This window comes from Lissotriton vulgaris, chromosome 12, assembly GCF_964263255.1.
Source record: "Lissotriton vulgaris chromosome 12, aLisVul1.2, whole genome shotgun sequence".
NCBI lineage: Eukaryota > Metazoa > Chordata > Amphibia > Caudata > Salamandridae > Lissotriton > Lissotriton vulgaris.
In genome coordinates this window covers 441,298,471-441,321,100 of record NC_141700.1, presented here as the reverse complement: position 1 = coordinate 441,321,100, position 22,630 = coordinate 441,298,471, and the positions used below count along the sequence as shown (strand labels likewise).

At 46.5% G+C, this 22,630-nt stretch overlaps 1 protein-coding gene across 1 annotated transcript in view; it reads left to right on the top strand.

Annotated features, from left to right (window-relative positions):
* The window catches only part of LOC147674141 (5-hydroxytryptamine receptor 3A-like), an 874,588-nt gene that overhangs the window by 665,316 nt on the left and 186,642 nt on the right, over nucleotides 1-22,630 (top strand). Inside the window, exon 7 of the mRNA XM_086946471.1 lies at nucleotides 17,372-17,579. Within this exon, the coding sequence (XP_086802597.1) occupies nucleotides 17,372-17,579 (208 nt within the window). The remainder of the gene's footprint in view (nucleotides 1-17,371; nucleotides 17,580-22,630) is intronic.

Genomic DNA, 22,630 nt, shown 5'->3' with positions numbered 1-22,630 from the left:
GTCCACAAACGACACTCACTTACTTTGAGAATAGTGAAGCTGCAGTAGGTGGAAATAAGCTTCAGACAGTGTTACAAGCGCTGCTCAGAACTCTTAACTATGGCACCCAACATCTAGAACTTATGCTATTTGAGAATGGTAGTGACATCGAAGCATCTCAGGGACCAAAACCATTAACGTACTTTCACGTATGAAAATCTTACTTGGGGAGGGGGCAGGAGCGAAGCGCCCCCTCCCAGTCAGCGCCACCACACCGTATGTTGAAAATCTGAAGCCATCGTTCTACAAAGTCAACCAAACTTGGATTGAAAAATCTAGAAAAATGTACAAACTGAAAACCAGTTTTGGTCTGCATAGCATCAGTAACAACGCTTGAGTCAGCTTTGTGTCAAGCCGCCATTTTGATTCAACAAAGCACAGGCATTGAAAAAGGCTGAAATTCAGAACTCTAAACTATGGCACCCAACATCCAGGAGCTTGCTATCCGGATCTTGGAGCCTTGTGCTGTTTTCGATCTATTCACACATCGGTCCACTACTGACATCATCTTATAAACCAACGTTATGTAAATAGTTTTTTAATAAAATGTTTTACCCTGTTTCTTTGCTGGTGTGTTGTCTATATTTTTAATATTTGCATAGGGTTTGTCATTATTTTGTGCGGGATGGGTGATGGAGCCGAGCTGTCTTGCAGCCCTCATGGTGTGGAGCTCAGTTCATCTCACTATTTTCGTATTTCTCAAGAAGGGTTGTTCCTAATATTTCTATTTTAGCGAGGTCAAAAAGAGATCCAATTAGTGGCCTACTGATTTTGCTCGATTACTTTTATTTTTTTACACGATTTTTCACTATCTGCAAAGACTAAACAGAGTATTGCGACTTTGTGCTTGTTTGTAAATAGAGAATGATCCAAAGAGAACCAATTCTAAAACAGTAAATGCTTGGACAACAATCAATCAAATGGAGAGACAAGGAGGTACGACGGATTACAACGGGGGTAAAGGCCTGCGTTAACTACCCTTCTGTATCTGCAAAGAGAGAGTACTACTAAGGCAAAAGAGGGGAGGGGGGGGGCAGCGTTCAAAGCACATCAGCGTGCATAAATACGAAAATGTTTTTATCTATCACGTACTTGACATTTTAAAGCTTTTCATATTTGCTATTAAAAAACCAATGAAATTCACAGAAAAAACCATAGGTTATAGTGGATATATAGTTAGGAATTTGCATTTACAAAACCTTGAAAATTCAATGAAAAAACCATAGGTTATAGGCCATATATAGTTAGGAATTAGCATTTACAAAACCTTATTTTACTCGCATAAAACCATTGAAATTCCATATATAGTTAGCTAACTATAAGCGCTAACTATATATCGCGCACCCGCAATCCACTGCTGATGATGTCACATATTACATCATTCATGACATGGTCAGTGACATCACTGATGACATCACTGATGACATCTCAAATGACATCACTGATGACAACTCAAATGATATCAATGATGACATCTCAAATGACATCACTGATGACATCACTGATGACAACTCAAATGACATCACTGATGACATCTCATTTGTCATCACTGATCACATCACTCATGTGATAATACAATGAACCTCTTCAGACTCTAATATAACCTTACATACACTCAGTATAAACAGACACTCACAGACTGTCACTCATCCATGGAGTTACTCACACACCTAGTCAGTCATGCAAAGAATCAATCACACCTCCATTTCCTCAACTATACAGTTATACACATCTTACTTATTCAAACATATAATAACACATATTTACTCTCTTATATAATCCCTGATACAAGCTCACAGTGATCGATACAGCCACTCACACATTCACTGGGTCTTATGTTCAGTTATTTATATATCTCAACTCTCACATGTATTGTGTTTTACATACGTACTTACTTGCACATGTAGCAATGAGAAATCCATTCACTCACCAACACACCCATGCACAGTCAACCGCCCATATAGCTGTTTCCACATGCACTCTTGAACTCATACTCCTAGTGAATCAACTACTTACACATCTATGCACAGAGTCACGCACCTCCCAGCCACCCACACACACACTCAGCCTCCCATTCAAATATTTGGGCAACCAATCAATAACCCATATGGCCACTCTTATAGCTACTGATCAACACATGCAGCAGCTTACACAACAACAAACATACTGATGCACGAATTAAGACAGTTTAGTCACTAACCCATGTACTAAGTGAGACACATTTAATCACTCACTCATACAGTCAGTCATGCACCTACTAAATTCTTCATCCAGACACTTATACATCCACTCATTCTTCAATATGTGAAACATATTTAAACTTTACAGACACATACAATCACTGGTTGTTTTGATCAGTGATGTCATCAGTGATGTCACTGACCATGTCATGAATGATGTAATATGTGACATCATCAGCAGTGGATTGCGGGTGCGCGATATATAGTTAGCGCTTATAGTTAGCTAACTATATATGGAATTTCAATGGTTTTATGCGAGTAAAATAAGGTTTTGTAAATGCTAATTCCTAACTATATATGGCCTATAACCTATGGTTTTTTCATTGAATTTTCAAGGTTTTGTAAATGCAAATTCCTAACTATATATCCACTATAACCTATGGTTTTTTCTGTGAATATATATATATATATATATATATATATATATATATATATATATAAAAATAAATATATGAACAGAACATCCAGCTCCCACAAAGGCGAACTCCATGGAAGAAGGTACAGGTACAAAGTGGTTTCAGGATTTGGCATCAGTTTAATCAATCATGTCGTCCTCAATCCCAGGTACAAGAGACGCGTTTCGGCCTGCACAGAGGCCTTTGTCGATCTAGTTTGGCGCCATATATCAAACACATTAAATAGCCCTTCCCCCTGGACCTCATCATAGACATAGAAAACACATTCATGTGTAGCCATTCGTTATATGGCTCTGATAATGCATGTGTGTGTCTGTAAAGTACAGCCTAAAGTCTCCAATAAAGCAGGTCAAACATAACGCAAAAATAAATTTCACGAATTATGTAAAATCAACTGATGGGAAATCCCATTAAAGCAGACAGAGTAAATCACACACATGCCATGAATTACGTCACAGTGGGAATTCTATAGGCAAATAAAATCTGCAGCCAAACTTGTAGTCCTTTAACGTCTGTTTTAAGTAATAAGATTAAAATGTACTTAAAAATCCATGCTGCCGAACTTAATTGTTGTTCCACAAGGTCAGGCACCTTAGTCCCAGAAAGTTCCCTCGAGCTGATATTGTTTCTGTACATCGTGTCCTTAGCCCTCAGCTGCACGCATTAAAGCTTGTTGAGCAGGTTGCCTGTCATGCTGCCACAATTATTGGTGACGGGATCGGATGATAAAGATCTCACCTCGGGGTCACATTACCAACATCAAATGTATTTAAAACTCAATGTCAATGTTTGGGCCAGTGCAATCCACCCCTCGGGACTACCGGTCCCATAATGCCCCACAGATGGACGGTTACTGGGACCAGGCACAAGTCAACAATTGTTATTTGCGCTGGGTCGGACTTTTGAATAAATGGATGGCACTGGGGCAGAGGCAAATACCAGGCAGCATGGATGTGATTCTAATCAAATTAAAACTCGGGGTTGAGGGCGACCCCTTAACAAAATGATGTTATGCCATAACCACCTCACCGCATCTCCATATGTTTCAGCGGTGCCCAGTCTATATATATATATATTACCCATAACAACCCTCAAACCTTCCTCCGGATATCCCCCTCAAAAAATCCTTTCCAACCCAAAAACCAATACCTACCCTAAACCCTACAAATGTCCTTGCTAGCCAAAAACCCATGACTACACTAAACCCTAGAATTTCCCATGTCACCCAAAAGCCCATACCCAAACTAAACCCTAAAGATTCCCTTGCCACCCAAAAACCCATACCCACCCTAAACCCTAAAATGCCCCTGCCACCCAAAAACCCATACCCATCCTAAACTCTTAAAAATCCCAACCACCCAAAAATCCTAACCCACCCAAGAAATTCCCTTACCACCCGAAAATCCACACCTTCCTTCAACCCTAAAAAAATCCTTCTATCCAAAAACACATACCTACCCTAAACCCTAAAAATGATATATATGTACACTTTGCATGGTAATGGCATGTGTTGTAAAGGGAGGATGTGGTAAAAAACAGTGTGGTAACGATGCATGCGTTGTTAAGCTTACGCTGTAATTGCATGCTTGGTTAAGATCGCGTTGGAATTGCTGTTTCCGAGCTGTGAACATTGTATAATGTTAGGTTTTTGAATTCTACTGTATTGTCCCATAAAAGAGTTGAAAAGAATGTTGTGTGGCTATATGCAGAATGTGGATTACAACAGTTTTACAGCTGTTAAATATAGAAAAACAAAAATACAAGGGGCACAGGGATGTCAATCAATCAATCAATCAATCAAGGACATTTATAGAGCGCACTACTTACCCGTTGGGTCTCAAGGCGCTTAGGGGGGGGAGCCGTTACTGCTCGAACAGCCAGGTCTTGAGCTTCTTCCTGAAGGAGAGGGTCAGGCGCAGGTCGGCCGGGAGGGAGTTCCAGGTCTTGGCGGCCAGGTAGGAGAAGGACCTTCCTCCTGTTGTCGCTCTACGGATGCGTGGGACGGCGGCGAGTGCGCGGCTGGTGGAATGGAGGTGGCGTTTGGGAGCGTAGAAGTTGATTCGCTTGTTGAGGTAGCTCGGGCCTTGATCGTGTAGGGCTTTGTGTGCGTGGGTGAGGAGCCGGAAGGTGATTCTCTTGTTGACGGGGAGCCAATGCAGGTCTCTCAGGTGTTCGGAGATGTGGCTGTTTCGTGGGATGTCGAGGATGAGTCTGGCTGAGGCGTTCTGGATCCGCTGGAGTCTCTTCTGGAGCTTGGCGGTGGTTCCGGCGTAGAGGGCGTTGCCGTAGTCCAGTCGGCTGGTGACGTGGGCCTGGGTGACGGTCTTCCTGGTCTCCATGGGGATCCACCAGAAGATCTTCCGTAGCATGCGCAGGATGTTGAAGCACGCCGAGGAGACGGCGTTGACTTGTCTGGTCATGGAGAGGGAGGAGTCCAGGATGAAGCCCAGGTTGCGTGCGTGGTTTGTCGGTTTGGGTGCGGTGCCCAGGGCGGGGGGCCACCAGGAGTCATCCCAGGCGGTGGGTGTGGAGCCCAGGATGAGGACCTCCGTCTTGTCTGAGTTCAGTTTCAGGCGGCTGGTCGTTATCCACTCGGCTACCTCCTTCATCCCTTCGTGCAGGTTGGCTCTGGCGGAGGCGGGGTCGTTGGTCAGGGAGAGGATCAGGTGGGTGTCGTCGGCGTAGGAGATTATGTTGAGGTTGTGTTGGTGTGCGATGGCCGCGAAGGGGCTCATGTAGACGTTGAAGAGGGTAGGGCTCAGCGAGGATCCTTGAGGGACGCCGCAGATGACTTCGGTGGCCTCTGACTTGTACGGTGGCAGGCGGACGTTCTTCCGTCGAGGAAGGAGACGATCCATTCCAGTGCCTTCTCCTGGACTCCGACGTTGCTGAGGCGTTGCACTAGGGTGCGGTGGCAGACGGTGTCGAAGGCCACGGAGAGGTCTAGGAGGATGAGGGCCGCTGTTTCTCCGTTGTCCATCAGGGCTCGGATGTCGTCGGTGGCGGCGATGAGGGCGGTCTCGGTGCTGTGGTTGGCTCGGAAGCCGGACTGCGAGGGGTCGAGGGATCCGTTCGTCTCCAGGAAGGCGGCCAGCTGTTTGTTGACGGTCTTCTCGATGACTTTGGCTGGAAACGGGAGTAGCGAGATGGGGCGGTAGTTCTTGAGTTCGGTGGGGTCTGCTGTAGGTTTCTTGAGTAGCGCGCTGAGTTTGGCGTGCTTCCAGCTCTCGGGGAAGGTGGCGGTGTCGAAGGAGGTGTTGATAATGTCCCGCAGGTGGGGTGCAATGACAGCGTCGGCCTTGTTGAAGACGTGGTGAGGGCAGAGGTCAGTCGGCGATCCGAGTGGAGTTCATCATGCGGACGGTGTCATCGGTGCTGATCGGAGTCCAGGCTCGGAGGGTGGTGGTGGGTGGCGTTGCTGTGGTTGTGGCGTGCGTAGGATGGGTGCTGAAGCTGTTGTGTATGTCCGCGATCTTGTTGTGGAAGTAGGAGGCGAGGGAGTTGCAGAGGTCTTGCGAAGGGGTGATGTCGTTGTTTCCGGCGTTGGGGTTGGAGAGCTCTTTCACGATGTTGAAGAGTTCCTTGCAGTTGTGTGCGTTGTTGTCCAGCCGGTTCTTGAATGCAGTTTTCTTGGCGGCGTGGATCAGTTGGTGGTGCTTCCGGGTGGCGAGTTTGAGGGCGGTCATGTTGTCCGGTGTAGGTTCCTTTCTCCAGACTTTCTCGAGGGCTCGGCAGTTCTTCTTGGAGCTTTTGAGTTCGTCGGTGAACCATGAGGCTTTCTTGCTGCCGGGTCTGCTGGGCGGGGTCTTCAGAGGGGCGAGTTCGTCCGCGCAGTTGCTGATCCACTTCGTGAGGTTGTCGGCGGCCTGGCTGGGGTTCGCTGAGCTGGCAGGAGGGTGCTGGCTCAGGGAAGCGACGAGCTGGTCGGCTGTGATCTTGTTCCAGTTTCTTCGGGCAACCTGTTGCTGGTGGTGGTGGATCGTCGTTCCTCTGATGGTGAAGTGGACGCAGCTGTGGTCCGTCCAGTGGAGTTCCGTGGCGTGTCTGAAGGCGATGTCTTTGCTGGATGAGAAGACGGCGTCAAGTGTGTGTCCGGCGAGGTGGGTGGGGGTGCTCACCAGTTGCTTGAGTCCAAGGTTGGCGAGGTTGTCGAGCAGAGTGCTGGTGTTGCGGTCGTTGTTGTTCTCCAGGTGGAAGTTGAGGTCCCCCAGGAGGATGTAGTCAGCGGAGGGGAGGGCATGCGGGCTGACGAAGTCGGCGATGTCCTCGCTGAATTGAGTGCGTGGTCCCGGGGGTCGGTAGATCAGGGTGCCTCTGAGGGTGGTCTTCGGGTCGGTGTGGATCTGGAAGTGCAGGTGTTCGGCGGTTGTGAGGGTGTTGTCGGTGCTAGTCGTGATTCGGATGGTGTTCCTGTGGATGATGGCGATGCCTCCTCCCATCTGGTTGGCGGTGCGGTCCCTCCGGGTGATCTTGTAGCCCTCTGGGATGGCGATGGCGATGTCGGGCGCTGAAGAGGTGTTCATCCAGGTCTCCGTGATGAAGGCAACGTCAGGGGCTGTGGCGTCTAGGAGGTTCCAGAGTTCGATGGCGTGTCTGTGGACGGAGCGGGTGTTGAGCAGGATGCACTTGAGGTGGTTGCTGCTGGTGTTCGGCTTGGCGGGTGCTTGTGCGAGGCAGGTCCGGATGCAGGTGAACTTGCAGGCGTGGCAGCTGAAGGGTCCGTGGGTGCGTCTCGGGGTGGCTCGGTAGCATCCCGGGATTCGGCCGGTGTTGAGTGCGATGAGTGTTGCGGCGTCGTAGGACTGTCGGGTCGTCTTCCGTCGGTGGGGTCCAGGGGTCCTGGCACTGGGCGCGGTCCAGGCGCGGACGGGCGTAGACGAGCTTACCTTTGGCGCGCCTTCGGCGCACAATCGGCGCGCCCGCTGCGCGTGACCGCTGCTCGTTCGCACGGTCGCCATATATGGCGAAGTGCGCGGGGGGCGGAGCAGCTGGGAGGCGGGAGCGGGGAGGGTACAGAAGGCAAAAAGGGGCGGGGTCGGCGGCGGTGGCGGGAAGCGGGGAGCGGGGAGGGAGGACGGACGGCAGCAAAACCGGCAAACAGGAAGGAAGATACAAAAACAATAAAACAGGCAATATAATAGACAAATACAGAATAACACGGCAAAAACAACAGTAAAACAGGCAATATAAATAGACAAAAGAAGAATAACACGGCAAAAACAACAGGGGCAGGTCAGGCGAGCACGGACCACGCAGCTCGGGGGCAGGGGGCGTGGTCACGCGGCGGCAGCGAGGCAGTCAGGCAGGGAGAGCACACGCAGCAGCTGGTGGCCGTGCGGCGCGGGGGTGTCCTAGGACTGTCTGCTATGTCAAAGAAGCATTGGTAAGGTCAGTAGGCCTCACCTTTGAAAGACAAATGCTGACCTATTGACTTTGCCAATGCTTCTTTGCATTGGAGTTGCCTTGCACTACAGCCATTTCGGAATGGTATGAAATCGCATTTTAAGATGGTGGTCAAAGGTGTGCATGTTTGCGCATACATTGCAAAGCACCCATTGCAATGGACTAGTTCCCATTTTGCCTATTTTTACTTTACATAACGACTATGGACAAATAAACTGTGTGAAAGCCAAACAAGCATCCCGGAAACGTTTTGAAGCTACCAGGCCATCCATGGAATGCTATTGGCTGATACTAAAGCTAAGAGAGTCAGCCCTCTTTGCCAAGCCTAAAACTACCTGAACTGGAGCAAATGGTTGCAGGGGTGGCCTTAGGCATGTGCAAGCTGTGCAGCTGCACAGGGCTGCCAAACCCCAGGGGCGGCCACGGCAATACTGTAGTCTTGTGCTGACTCTGCCTAAGTGTGAGAAATTATGAGGTCGCACGTTCATGCGTCCTCCCGCACACACCAATTATATTTTGGATCCTCAATTGGCACCGGCGTTTTCTAAACCCTGAGCTATGGGCGGCATTGTAAGGTAAGCGAGCTTGTTGCTCAATACCCCTCTGCTTCATTTGGCCTACGCTGCGCCTGACAAGGCACACACCCATATTTGAACCGGACTTTTACTGATTCATTTTGCTGCACGATACCCTGCTTGTCCCGTCTGAGGATTAGACGATGGCCTACCGCCCCCACCTCTCTCATTTATCAGGAGGCTTCCCCCCCACCTTTAAATAATACTGCAATAGCATGTGTCCATTTTTGTAAACCTTTGCCGGGCGGTGAACTTTTTCTAACTCAGGAGGCCCCTTCCCGCATACAATGACCATGTTTGACTGTGTAACCATTGCCAGCATTTATGAAACACGAGCACGCCCCGCATTTGGTTTAAATCATGTTGCCCCTACCTAGCCATTTTAACCTTTGCCAGTACCAGTAATAAGTGTGAGTAGGCGCACGTATTTTAGGCCACACTCTGCATTTCACGTTGAGCCCCGACGGGCAGTCCATGACCAGCCATTACAGGTGGGCCTTTTGTCATTTCTAGTCATCACCACATGTATGAGGCCACTCACACTACAACTCACTGTATTATTAATGTATTAGCCTGGCACTGCAGCCGTCTGTGCCAGTCCCTCACGTCATGTGCCACAATACCCTCCTCCTCCTAAATTTTATCATTCTGAGATGAATTCAGAAGGGTAGGAGCTGCCGCAGGTACTGGTCATCGAACGCCTTTTCTGGGCGTTTTATTAAAACACCTTCCTGAGCTCCGGGGGGCTCCGCCCGCCCGGACCCCCTCATCCAGGGCCTCCTACCTACGCTCCCTGCCCAGGGCTGCCATAAGCCTAGAGCCTGATGGCTGAAGGAACTGCGCGGCTGCCAGTACTGGGCTCTTGTCATTTCCCCTGTAGACTGGAAGGATAGGAGCTGATTCTGTTGCCAGGAGCCAATTTTGTTACTAGGGGTCGATTTTGCAGCAATTTTGCAAAATCACCCCATAGTAACAAAATCCGCAGGTCACCCTTCACTGAGCTATTTTCCAGCCTCACAAAGTCATTGCATTATGACAAGGCTTGCCTGAATGATGATTTCATATTCGAGTTGGGCAAACTAACTTGTCCATTACATCCATGACTGCAGTTGCGGTGGAAATAAAAGACAGACAGCTGTGCTGCACAGTGCAGATGACCATGGAGGGCGACGGTCTGGCGCAGTTAAGAATCCCCAGGGCTTTAAGTGGGCCGGGTCTCACAGGTGCTGAGCACCAGCAGTGTTTTAATCCCTCCCACGCTGGTGACGGAACTGTTCCGTCACGTCCCTCGGGTGGGCTGTGCTGGTGACGGAGCGGTTCCGTCACGGTCCGCCTGCCGCGCCTGCGCAGAGCTGATTTTGTGCCTGCACGGCGCGTTCTATTGAGCGGGCGGGGCCGTGATGGAACCGCTCCATCACAAGCACAGCCCACCTGAGGCACGGTTCCGTCACCAGCGTGGGAGCGCCGTGTGGCCCCCTAGCACTGCGGCGGAATTCCCGCCGCAGCGAAAGGGTTAAAGGAGGGCTCGAAACGGTTTTCTATCGGGCTCTGTTTTATGTCCTGGCACAGGCGGTCCATTTTTTTTTATTGCAGTGACAGCAGGCACTTCGTTGTGCGCGTGCTCACACTGCTCACTTCTCACTAGTGGAGAAGTTACAAGCATGATGTCATGCCAGGTGAGCATTGTAGGGGGAGGGAAATCCTTTAAAGTAAGTCATTTTCTCTCTGGATTTCCCTTCTCTTTTTGAAAATCAGGATCAGCAACATCCTCGTGGTGTCACAATGGCTTTAAGTGGAAGCTTTTTCAATATTATATACAAGCCATAGTTGCTGCTTATTTATCTTATGCAACTAACAACCATTGACAAAGGCACTAGTTCCGATTTGTTGTAGGTATGTTACTTGTTGTATCATATATCTGGATCCAATGATAGAAACAGAAAAATACAAGTTGGGCAGCACACTATGCTAAGCATAGATTTGTAGCCTACATGTTTGTAAGCCACGCCCCTTTGAGAGACCCCCCAGGATTTTCATCCCACTTAAAGCCCTGAGAATCACCATGAAGGCAGGCCTAGTCCAGACCCCAAGCAAGTAGGCCAGCCAGCTACAGTGAGTGCCCAGTGGCAATACGTGAGTGGCCCGCCCTGCAAGATATACTGAAAGGGCCCCTCAAACTCACATCAGTAGGGGCTGAGGAGGCCCCCTCCAGTATGGGTAAGCCTGCCCCCCCCCCCCCCCACACACACACACTGCAGGTACTGCAGGGAGCTTTTTAAGCCGCTTTTAGTGTCAAGTTGTCTTTTCAAAATAGAGTGACATTTCTATATGTTCAGTAGTCCTATGGCGGAGTTTTGTGAAGAATGATGTGCGACCAAGGGGTCCTGTCCTCAGAGAAATTGCTGCTTAGGGCATTTCTTAATGTCTGTGGAGCTTAAGTTGCTTCATGTTATTGAACTCTTTTCTAGAGTTACTTTGTGCCAAACTTGCAACCAGGGAGTTTCCTTTCCAGGTAGTGAATGAGTGACCTGGCAGCCTTGAATGTCAGCTCTGGGAAGGATGGGACACTCACAATCTCTTAAGAGTTAGGATTGGTCGCGCTGCTTTTTTGTGGGCTTTTTTTAACCTTTTCTTTTCATGGAGTTCTGGCTCTACTTACCTTCTGCGAGACTCATGGCAACCCTAAATTCAGAAAGGCTGCTAGTAAAGAGTCCCTCACATTCAGGGAATCAAGGTTCCTTGTCCACATTGCAGTTACAGAGCACCTAAATAATAGGTATTATATTTACATCACTGTACTGGTTTGTGTATTGTGATCCTGGGATGTGTGAAAGGCTGTTTCGTCTCCGATGGGGTCTCCTTTATGTCACCTACTGATATCCACGGCAGGTGTTTACCTGACTGAGCTGTCTAATTAAGGTAGATCAGTCCAGGAGGCTGCCAAGGCACAGTGACGATACAGCAGACTTTATGTTTCCTGAGGGTGGAGTGAAGCTGAGCAGATCTGTGCACACCCACTCATGGTTACCTGTCTGGGTAATAGTTACTCACTACCAATGTTTAGAAGATCGCAAAGCATTAAAACTAATTTGGGACGATCTGTCTGAAGTGCCCTGTCTGGTCATTATTTACAGAGCTTTACAAGTTAATATGTTCAAATATATAATGAAAAATGTGCTGTAGATGTTTTTGCCATATTTTTCCGAATTGTCTTGGGTGGAGAAGTCCCCACTTTTCAAGTTTTCAGGCTTGCTCGCTGCGCTCACTTGATATGCATCCTGTGAAGGCTGGTCTGAAAATATTATCCAGGGCTGCTTTGGGTTCCCAGTCCAGCTTTGGTTGAAGGAGGCTCTCCTAAACCCCCTTTCTGTAAATCTATCTTTATGCAGGTGTAAGTTGTTTTTTGTGGTGTATGTTGTACGTTTTGGTGTCTGTTGTTTATTATGTGATGGCAATAGTGGTTTAGGCCAGAACTAAAAGAAAAATAACAGGAAGTCCAAAAAGGCAGACCTGTTGGCTTTAGCCAATTTATGGGAATGGTGTGAGTAGTTTGGTAATGGTGGTGGTGGTAGTAGTACTGATATTGACAGTGTTGGTTTTGGTGGTAGTTTTGGTGGTGATATTGGTGTTGATATTGGTGTGGTACTAGAAGGATTATTAGTTTTGGAATTGCAGTGAGTAGTGGAGTTGGTGATAGTGTTAGTGTATTGTGGTGGTGAAATTTGTGAGTTGATAGTAAATGAGATGGAGGTGCTGTTAATGGTGCAGGGATGTTGGTAATGGTGATACTGATGATGTTAATATTAGTGGTCCTGGTAATTGAGATGGTGGTGTTAGTGGTGGTGTCACATGATACTGGGGATGACAGCATTAGTGATGGAATTGGTGGCGGGAAAGGGTGTTGTGTTAGTGGTTGGGGTCTTGTAGATTCTAATAAAATGACCACATGTAAGCATGTACCTCATATGCCTGAAGCACCTAATTGCTTTTTGATTATATCCAGGCAGCCTGACCACCAGATGGCCATCTGACATGATAAACAAAAAGCAATTAGGAGATCCTGTTAGTGTAGGTCTCACATTTGAGTAATGATAAAGCATTAAATAAATGTCTCTTTACAGTAAAAAGATTTGCTTTCTGTGTATGAATTGAAAGTAGCAAAATGGATGAAAATTGAGTATACCAATTCGATGTAAAATAGTGCTGCAGGGATTGCAATGCAATGCAAGCCCTCTATAGGAGGCGAAACAAACTACCAACTAGTCAATGGCATGACAGTGGGAGATAAATATTCAAAGGGCTTATCTAATATGTGATTGATAATATCTTACGACAATGGCTGAAAGAAGCGGCTCTAAGTAAGCCAATCCTTGAAGGGGGATGGCCCAAACCCTACTGTACATGCACTTTAAGCAATAGGTTTTTCCATAAACTGCATTGTTAACCCAAGCATAAAAAGGAAAACTGCAGCTCTACACAATACCCAGCATTGGTCAAGATGTATGCATTGCCACCACCAATCATTGCTATAGACATAGAGGCGTGATGCGCTCCTGTGTAGTCTGACCCGATGACAAAGAGTAGGGACTGCTGAAGGAGACCATTTAAAGTGGTGTATTCTCATATGGACATCTTAAGATGTTGGGAGTGATCCATTGCATTAATTTAATCTGCAGATGTCTGCGAATGGGGCCCATATTGTGATTTCAATTGTTACATCCAAATCATATATGGAAAGCATTGGGCGTCTGCATGAATTAGCATCAACGAGTTAGTAACCTATGTTCCTCGCTTCTGAGGTGGTCCATGGACTGCACCGATAGAAGAGACACAGTAAAACAGACAATAACCTGGCTGGCATCTCTGTGAGAGAAGAGGTGGGTGTCACATGCCTGTCCCCATTTATATCTACATCATTTGCAAGCAATGAAGTGAGCAGGGAAGTTATACAAAAGTACAAAACGTCTCTCACTATCCCCTATTGACCACCATATGGCTTCCCAATTACCCCTGCCTTTTTCTGCCTATGTAACCCATTATGCCTAAAATTTGATAGAGTGTAAGGGTTGATGGTTTCTTGGTGGTGTTCTATCAATAGCAGCTCAAAATGTTCATTCTTAGCTAACTTTTTAAGTCTGCCTTGACATTGCTGCAGTTGCATACTTGTTGTTTACAATTAGGGCTCCCGGTTTTATGGTATTTACTTTTTTGACATTTCCGTCTGTATTTATCCATATTTATTTTCTGGTCATTTTATTTGTATTCATCCACATTTATTTTTGTCACAAGCAAAAGATGACGCAGCAGCCAGTAGTTTTCCACATTTATTTAAATAGGCAATGCACACTTGCAGTCAGTTGTAATAGGTTTAGATATATTTATATATACATCAAATTAGGTAAACACAATATATTCATCTGAAAACTTTGCCAAAATAATTTAAAGAGGACATAGGTCTAAACAGACCTTGAGTAACTAGCTTGAGGAAACCTTTACTGTGGGGTTGTACACCTTAGGGACCTTTAAATCCTTTTTTCTCTTGTCACATTTGATGTGCCTTCCAAAGATAGAGGTCAAATGTCAAGCTGTTTCTTTGAGGGAGCAACCTATTCTTTTTTCTCATTGCAAAACAATTTCCCTGGGATTATTAACCCCTTCGATGCGGCCGCTTTTTTTCCCGTGTGCGGCCGCCGGCCGAACACGGGCGGGCCATGACGAACCCCAGCCGTCATCAGCACACGAGCACCGTAGTGCATGACGGCTGGGGTTCGTCACCAGCATGGAAGGGGTTAAGGTCTACATAGGTACTATTTTGACAGATTTTTCTTCCATTTTTTTTAAACGGGGGAGATAATTTTCTAGTGTACACTATGATAAATGCAAAACAAACAATTGATGGACGGAATGCTGGATAAATATCTACCTATAACTTGCTAAAACACAAGGTGAGTGTTCATATTTTTGAGGGGAGGGGGTTGCAAAATGCTTTGTGCCAGCATCAAAAACATTCTTCCCCCGGAGCCAACACAAAGTATAATGGAACTGGTCCAGAGGTATTGGAGAGCTTTACCCGAGTGTCAGTTCAATTTTACCTATTCATATGCATTTCTTACAGGCATGCGGAAATGAAGTGATAAGCTTAGAATCACGATTGTTTTCTGATGCAGCGTCCAGGATTACACACTGAAAGCATTTAAATGTATTAACTAGCCCAAAGTGTTTCCCCATGTAACAATGGGGCTGCGAAAAATGTGTACACAATAAAGCAATGCACTCCTCCCCCACTCCCTCCTCCTCTGGCGTGAACCTGAAGACAAGGGGTCGCTGAAAGCGAGGACCCAAGTAATGCAATGCACATTCCATAGGGGAAGGCACCCGGAGGCAGGAGCAACAGTCTTAAACACGGCCCAAGTTCACCTTAATAAAGCGAAGCACTCTGGCACAATGGGACGCTTCACACACCCAGAAGCCGGCGCGCAAAACCCATTGGGCTCAACGGGCTTCAGCCCCCCCATCCCCCCATCACTGTCTTTTCCTCACCCTGGCTACCAGTGCCAGATGTTCACACTACCCTCCCCAGTTCTTCACATTACCCAACAGAGCCACATTATAACACTATTCACCAATGTAACTTTACTATTCTGAACCCCACAGCCTCTGTCTCACAATGTTCATTGTGGCAGCTTCTTGAATTGCCCATCACTTGCAACTACACACTTTGCCCCCACTGCCCATTCTTCATACTGCCTACTTGGGGAGATCCTCACATGCCCCCAATTGCCAGTCCCTCATGCTGTCTATCAGTGGCAGCATCTCCCAATGTCCGACAGGGTCGGTTTGTCACATTGTTTACTTATGTCAGTAGCTGGCACTGCCCATCAGACCCCCTTCCCATTTAGTCATAGGACTCTTTGCTGTGACTATAAGCTGTAAGACCATGTTTGTGCCAGCTGTGCATGAGTAAAGTGGGGGAACGCAAGGAGAAGTGGGGTGTTAGGCTGAGAGTGGATTTGGAGGGTGAGTGTAGAGTACCCGCACGTGGGAATACACGTGAGGTTGAATTGTAGAGTTGAGAAAAGAGATTGTGTGAAAAGGTGAGAGTGTGGGGGGGTGCATATTGGAGTAAATGAGAGAGTGGAGTACGTAGGGGAGTGGAAAGTATACGGCGGGAGAGTGGGACTTCATTGCCCCAGTCTTCTCCGGGTTGCCCTGGCAGGCCTTTCAGGCTCGGCCCCTCTCCAAACCCTGCAGCATTAGGTACAAGGCATCTCCACCCAGTCTGGCCAACAAGATGAAAGCCTCTGAAAGTCAGGGGGGCCTCCAGGGGCCCAAACATGCTCCAAATGACCAAGAGACAAGCATCCCCCATCTGTGCGCCGGGTTGTCAAAAAGGCCCCTCTCCACAGAGGCTCTTCGGACCCCTAAAACGACCAGATAGGAGCCAAGTGGGCGCCGCATCACCGAGTACCTGATGTGCCACGGGTTCTCAGCCTCTCACCCCTCCCCGCGGCTCCCAGTCCACAGCATGTACTGGTCCAGCAAAGGTAACATACAGTACTGAGTAGGGTACGGGCGAGGCACTGTCGCGAGTTGGGTGGAGGCTCTGAATTGTGCTGGCTGTGCCCCCTTCACCGCCTCTGCTGGAACCAGTGCCTCCATGCACTCTCTAGCCTTCTCATTACACCGTCTCTCGTCTCTTCCCATTACTCTCACCTGTGTCTTTACCCTCAGCCGTTACCCGCCCTCACTTCTCTTTCCGTACCCTTTAACTATGGTCTCTTTCACAGGTCTCTGGTCCATATCATCTTTCCTTACACTCCGATCTTATCTGTCCTATGCAGGCGTGCATAGCCGCCCCCACCCCATCATGTGTGTCAGCCAGGGCGGAGACAGGTTCCCAGGCACACACAGACAGTTTTTGAGCTGCCAGCTGCACCCGAGTATTTCACAGGTCTTTAAAAGACCATTTACTTGTTAACAAGACTTTTTTTGATTTTTTTTTCACCCCTTCGGCTGGAAGAATTAGCCCCCCCCCCAAAATTTTTATCAGACCCCCTCAAAATTTGGCTCAAGTTGCGCATCTGCCCATAAGTGATATAGGGGAGAGCATGCCAGATGGGGATGACTACCCCAGGAACTGATTACATTACAATGTACAAGGGACTATTTTAGAATTTGAAAAGTACACTTCATCATCACGCTTTTTGTCACATTCTATTCTGTATCTCATACGTGCATTGTATACAGAAAATAATCCTTGTTTTCTTTATGCACTGTATGCTACAGTGGTTCACTCTGTGGCAAATCAAAGTAATTGCTTAGAGTAGTTCCATTATTGTTTTTCATTAGAGAGAAAACCTTTTGGCGTACCAAGCAAACACATTCAGCTGGAGATCGCTGAAAAGATTCAATGCACCTGGCAGCGCGCATGCGCCTGTCACTGGGCTGAAGATGAACTATGAATTCAGTGAGCAATGCAGCTTGGGAAAAGCCAATTGAGCCAGCTGAAACTGAAAATGCAAGCCAGATCAATTGGCTTTGCCAATTCTTGTTTTCTCTCTCTCTTTGTTTTGAACTCCCCTGCCTGTTATTTAGTGTTCTGTTAATTATGTGTGTCCGAGTTGTTATGTGCTTATGTTTACTAGGTAAGATATACTACATTTAGAAATATTCACTCTATGTTACATTTATTTTACAGATCACCATAGAGAGGACCCCGAGCCACTATGTTGTAAATCTGATAATCCCGGCCTGCTTTCTGGTGATGGTTGACCTGGCCAGCATGTTCATACCAATGAACAGCGGCGAGAGACTGGGCTTCAAGATAACCGTGGTTCTGGGGTTCTCGGTTCTCCTGCTGATCTTAAATGATTTACTACCCAGCTCCCAGGGCACACCGATATTAGGTACTTTTTGTATCTTTTCACTGCTCCCCTGTTCATTTAGCATTTAGTTACCATGATGAAATGTGTTTTAGGTCATATTTCACTGCATGAGTAACTTTAAGAGGAATGAAAGGACACATTTTGTTTTCAGAATTTCAATTAATAATAGACACAAGTGGTCAGTGGCAGTTTTTAAATGTGCATCAACACGCCACGCACACTTTCCTAAAATGTATTCAATGTATTTCTACTGTTCGGCTAAAATAGAAATCCAACTTAAAGCAGCTACAATATGTAAACAACTCAAAGAGCCCATTCACTCTTTACAGAAACTTTGGCGATGTTCCTCAAGAAATGAGCTTTGGAAATCTAGATGCTTAGCTAACAAGATCATGAGTGCATTCATACAATTTCCAATGTATTGTTCTTTTGTTAAATAAGGGTCAAAATATTACAAAAGGCTAAGTTTCATGTAGAACTATGATTAGTATGACATTCTTTACATTATATATCAAACCTTACAGAATTTCAATGGCTACGAAGAATCATGCACCCGAGTAGCCATAGGTGACCCGCTGCTCCACCCCGGGCAATGGCGACTCGTACCTGCCTGGCGTTCTGGTGATTCTCATCGGACTCCTGCCGATTGAGATTCTTGCGGTTTGTTCTGGAGGGTGACAGGTTCCATATACCTGAGACACGAGGCGAGGCAAGGATTCCTTCGTTTTACGCGTTTATCGCAGAAAGTCCCGAGATCTCGGAAATCATACGCCATCGGGAGTTAGGCGCCATCAGTGGAGGTGACAGGCTGGAGGATGGTGATTGTGTCCCGAACGGCGGTGAAGTCTTTCCACGGGCGTGCACCTGGTCTTAAGTGGCTTCCTATCGGGCATCCGGATAACAGCTTGTCTTCCCTGTGTTTGTTGGTCTTTTGGGGGCCCGCTTGCCGGGAAACAACTGGAGTGCTGGCAATATCCTGGTCTACAAAGAGACGGCAGTTAGGCGGACCGCTGGAATTGGATGGAATTTGACATGAAGCCTCTTGGAGGAATATATAATTCAGGTATGGAGGATTTAAGGGGAGACATCAGGGGGATCAAGTGGATTAATAGAGCTTGAGGGGGCAGAAAAAAAGACACTAAAGGGATATAATTTTCTTTTTTTTAAAAGCTACGGAGAAAATAAAGAGGGGAAAAATGGGCAAACCCTTGAAAAATGTCAATGCAGTCGTCAAAATAGATTCTGCAGCCCATCTCAAACCCAAGGCACGCCTATCCCAGGCAAAAGAAGCTGCACGTCTGGCCAATAAGGAGAACACTTCCAACTCCAAATCCTATGGCCGAGAGCTCTGAGGGGGAGTTGCCCCCTACCGTCTCTCCAGAACGGGAGGAATTGGGGATCGATCAGGCCAATGTTGCATCAAAGTCTATAGAAGCCGCAGCTGTGTCGCCCAAGTCTCAGCAGGACAATTCAGCATTAGATGGCGTAAAGAAAGGCTTAAAAGAGGCAAAGTAATTTCCCTTGTTTTTAAAGAAAGTTACCTTACAACCCCCCTCTTAAAGCCCAATTCTAAAAACATCTAAAGGCCCATCGCCGGGGCCGGCTCTTCCAGTATCATTATTAGACCTAGCTCCAAAAGATCAGGAAAGACTTCAATGTAATTTTGTATCTGATCATCCGGAAGTCCCGGTGTTACATCAAGGTCAAGCCCAAGCCAAAGATTCGGCGGCTTCTTTAACATCTTCAACATCCCTGTGCTGGGTTGAAACAACTGCTTCAAGTCAAAATTCTTCCCAGACACAAGGAGCAACAGATGAAGACAGAAGGATAGCTATTGATATCTCTTTAAACTTGATGTCGCCCCGAACAAAACTCTAGCCACAACCCAAACTCCAACTGGTTCAGGGGCGAGTACTGCCAGAAGGTGTATGGCCCAGGATGATCCCATGGTCGGCAACACAAGCCCTGGTACTGTTGACTTGCAAAGCAACACCAGCCAAAATACGGACACTGTGGGTGTCTATCAGCTAGATATTAGACACATGCTTGATCTAATATTAGAAGAGGTTCGTGAAATGAAAAAAAACTCAGCAACTGGAAATTTCCTCTCTGCACCAATGGTTAGGGAAAATCGAAGAAGTAATGACATGCTTCCCTATCAAACTGCAGGAGGCGGAAGCCAGAATTGCAGTGTTGCAAGATCAAATGAATATGGTTATTTATTGGGGAAGTGAAAGAGGCGGCTAAAAATAAGAACTATCTAGAGAACAAATTGGAGGATCTTGAGAACCATTCTCGGAGGTCTAACCTTACGAGCGTTGGGGTTCCCGAAGGTATCGAAGGTTCCCAAACTCTCCAATGGGTCAACTCCTTTATTAAGCACAAAGTTCTTCCTGAGTTTGAGGGTGATCTCGCTACCACAAGGGCACATCGAGTCCCAGCCCAACCTTTCCCCAATTCCACGATGCCGCAAACAATTTTGCTGAACTTGGCAAACTTTCGAATTAAGGAAAGAATCTTGACGAAGGCGATTCAGCAGAGGCAGTTTTTAGTAAATGAGACTATTAAGTGTTGTATATTTTCTGATATGACAGCTGCTGCTGCACGTAGAAGGAAAGAGTATGTTAAGATCCTTCATCTGTTCAAAGTCCATGGTGTCCAAGCATCAACTGTTCAACAATCGATATTGCGAGTCTTAGTTAAAGGGAAGTTTTTTATGTTTTCTGATTTGGAAGAAGCCCAGGCATTATTAAAATAGATCTCGCAAGGATCTTGTGCCTAAAGGAATGGTTTATATGTAGATTTGTCATATGGTAACGAAAAGGGCGTTCCTTTCTTTAGTGTAAGGTGTGCTTTCGAGCTAGTCAATTTCTGGTCATTTTTGGGTATTGTTGGGGGTATGCAGGGCTAGTGGGACCACTGAGGGTGTCATTTCATGACACCCTGGGGGTTAAATGGGAGGGGCGAAATGTGATTAGCGTGGTCAGCAGGGGCTTTTCCACATTTCGATGGGTGGGTCTTTCTTTTTAGGGGTGGGAAGTGTTGGGTTTGGATAGGGTTCACTGCAGAAAAAGAGTAGGAGCAAAAGGTACAGACAACATACAACTTAAAGTTTTGGTACTGAGTAAACCAGGAGTTTACTCTAGAGAAATAACAAATAATAGAAACCAGTAAATGTAAGATCCTATCAGTCAACACTAATGGAATTCTAAATAAAAAAACGTTTGGTGCTCTTATCAGATGGTTGACATCATTTAATCCCCAAGTGTTGTTCTTACAGGAGACATATTTAAAATCTAATTCTCCTAAGTTATTTTTACCCAAGGTCTTTTCTAATGTTTTTTTGGGGATCCGCAGGCCTTGCTATGAGAGGGGTTGCCATTTATTTTTCTAGAAAACTTACTTGGGAATTCATGCAAGTACATAGGGATCCACATGGGAGATGGATATGGGTGGCAAGAAGGGTACAGGGCAAGAACTTGAAATTTATAAATTATTATGGTCCTGTTTCGTATGACATCTCAGCCCTGGTCAAAATTAGTGAGCTTTTGATGGGAGCCCCTGATCAGTTTATTATTGGAGGGGATTTTAATTTTATACAGAATTTAAGAAAGGATACTTCAAATAAAACCAAAAAACAACTGAAACCAAATACCAAAAAATTAGTGGAAGCTATTAGACAAGAATATCAACTGGTAGATCCGAGGCGGGAAATTAATTCAGACATGGAATTTTATACCTGCTTTTCGCACCGCTTTTGGACCACGTCACAAATTTTTTTTTTTCTCATATCTAGATCCCTCCAGGTTTTAAAGGCTGATATTGGGTGCAATCCTTTCTCCTACCACGCTTATGTTGAGCTAGAAATGGTGCTTGGGGGAGGGAGTAGGGAGCGGCCCAGGTAGCAGCTGGACCGTCTCCTCCTGCAGGATCAGGACTGGGTGAAAAGTTTTAGAGAATGGATCTCTGAATATTTTAAGATTAATGAGAAGACCGCGGAGCCCTTCTCAGTATAGGGTGGGTTTAAGACGGCAGCCCGCAGTCAAATAATAGCCTTTATGACCTCCCAGTGAAATACCCAGAGGGTTAAAATAGCTAGATTACAAATAGCAGTGGAAAAAGAGTATGCCCCCCAACTTCAGCTACTCCCTAATCCGCTTGAGCAGGCAAGAACGGCGTTAAGGGATTTTTTTAGTTCTAGAGGAAATCTGTAGTTCTCAAATATATCAACAAAGGGACTACGAAGAAAGCCTGCTAGTTGATAAATTCTTGGCAAATTCAACAAGAAGCAGCCACGATATCTAAAGTGCTCGACCCTCATACTGGTCGTGAAGTTGTCAATAGCGGCAAGATCCCCCAGATCTTCTTGGAATATTTCTACCAACGTTATTCTACTGATCCAGGAATATTTCACAAATATGAATATTCCTAAACTTTCAGATAAACGGATCAGTCAATTGGGATCTGATGTATAATCCGCAGAGATCTTGGCTGCCATCAAAGCAACAGACACTTGTTGTGGCAGGGGTCTTTCGAGGTCGGGCTGTGGGAGTTTCAACCTGGTGAGACACAGACCGGACCACGTCAGCAAGTCCTTTGCAATAATCAAGGATCAAATCATTGGTGATGTTTATCAATGCTATAGATGGCACTGCTGGCAACCACATCAACCTCCCCATCAGGATCTCATGTGGCAAGAGTCCTGTCCTCCTATCGGGGATGCTACACACACTCATCAGCGCTAAAGGCAATGCATCAGGCCATTTCAGGGAAGTGAATGAACAAACCTTCGCATCTTTAGAGTTCCGTTAATTTGGTCCACAAGGCCGGATGCCTCGGGTCTGTAGCTACAATGCAATCTCTGATCAACTTGTAAGGCAGTAGAAAGCAGCTTTATAATATCACTATGGAGGTGAGTTTCTCTATCTGACTCCAATGAGTTTGGAAATCTGAAGTACAGTATAAGCTCTCTAAGGAGCAGCTTCGACACTGTGAGACCATCACACCTTCTCGTTGGAAATGCTGCCACCCACCGTGAGAAAATACACTGCACCACTAGAATGTACCTCAAT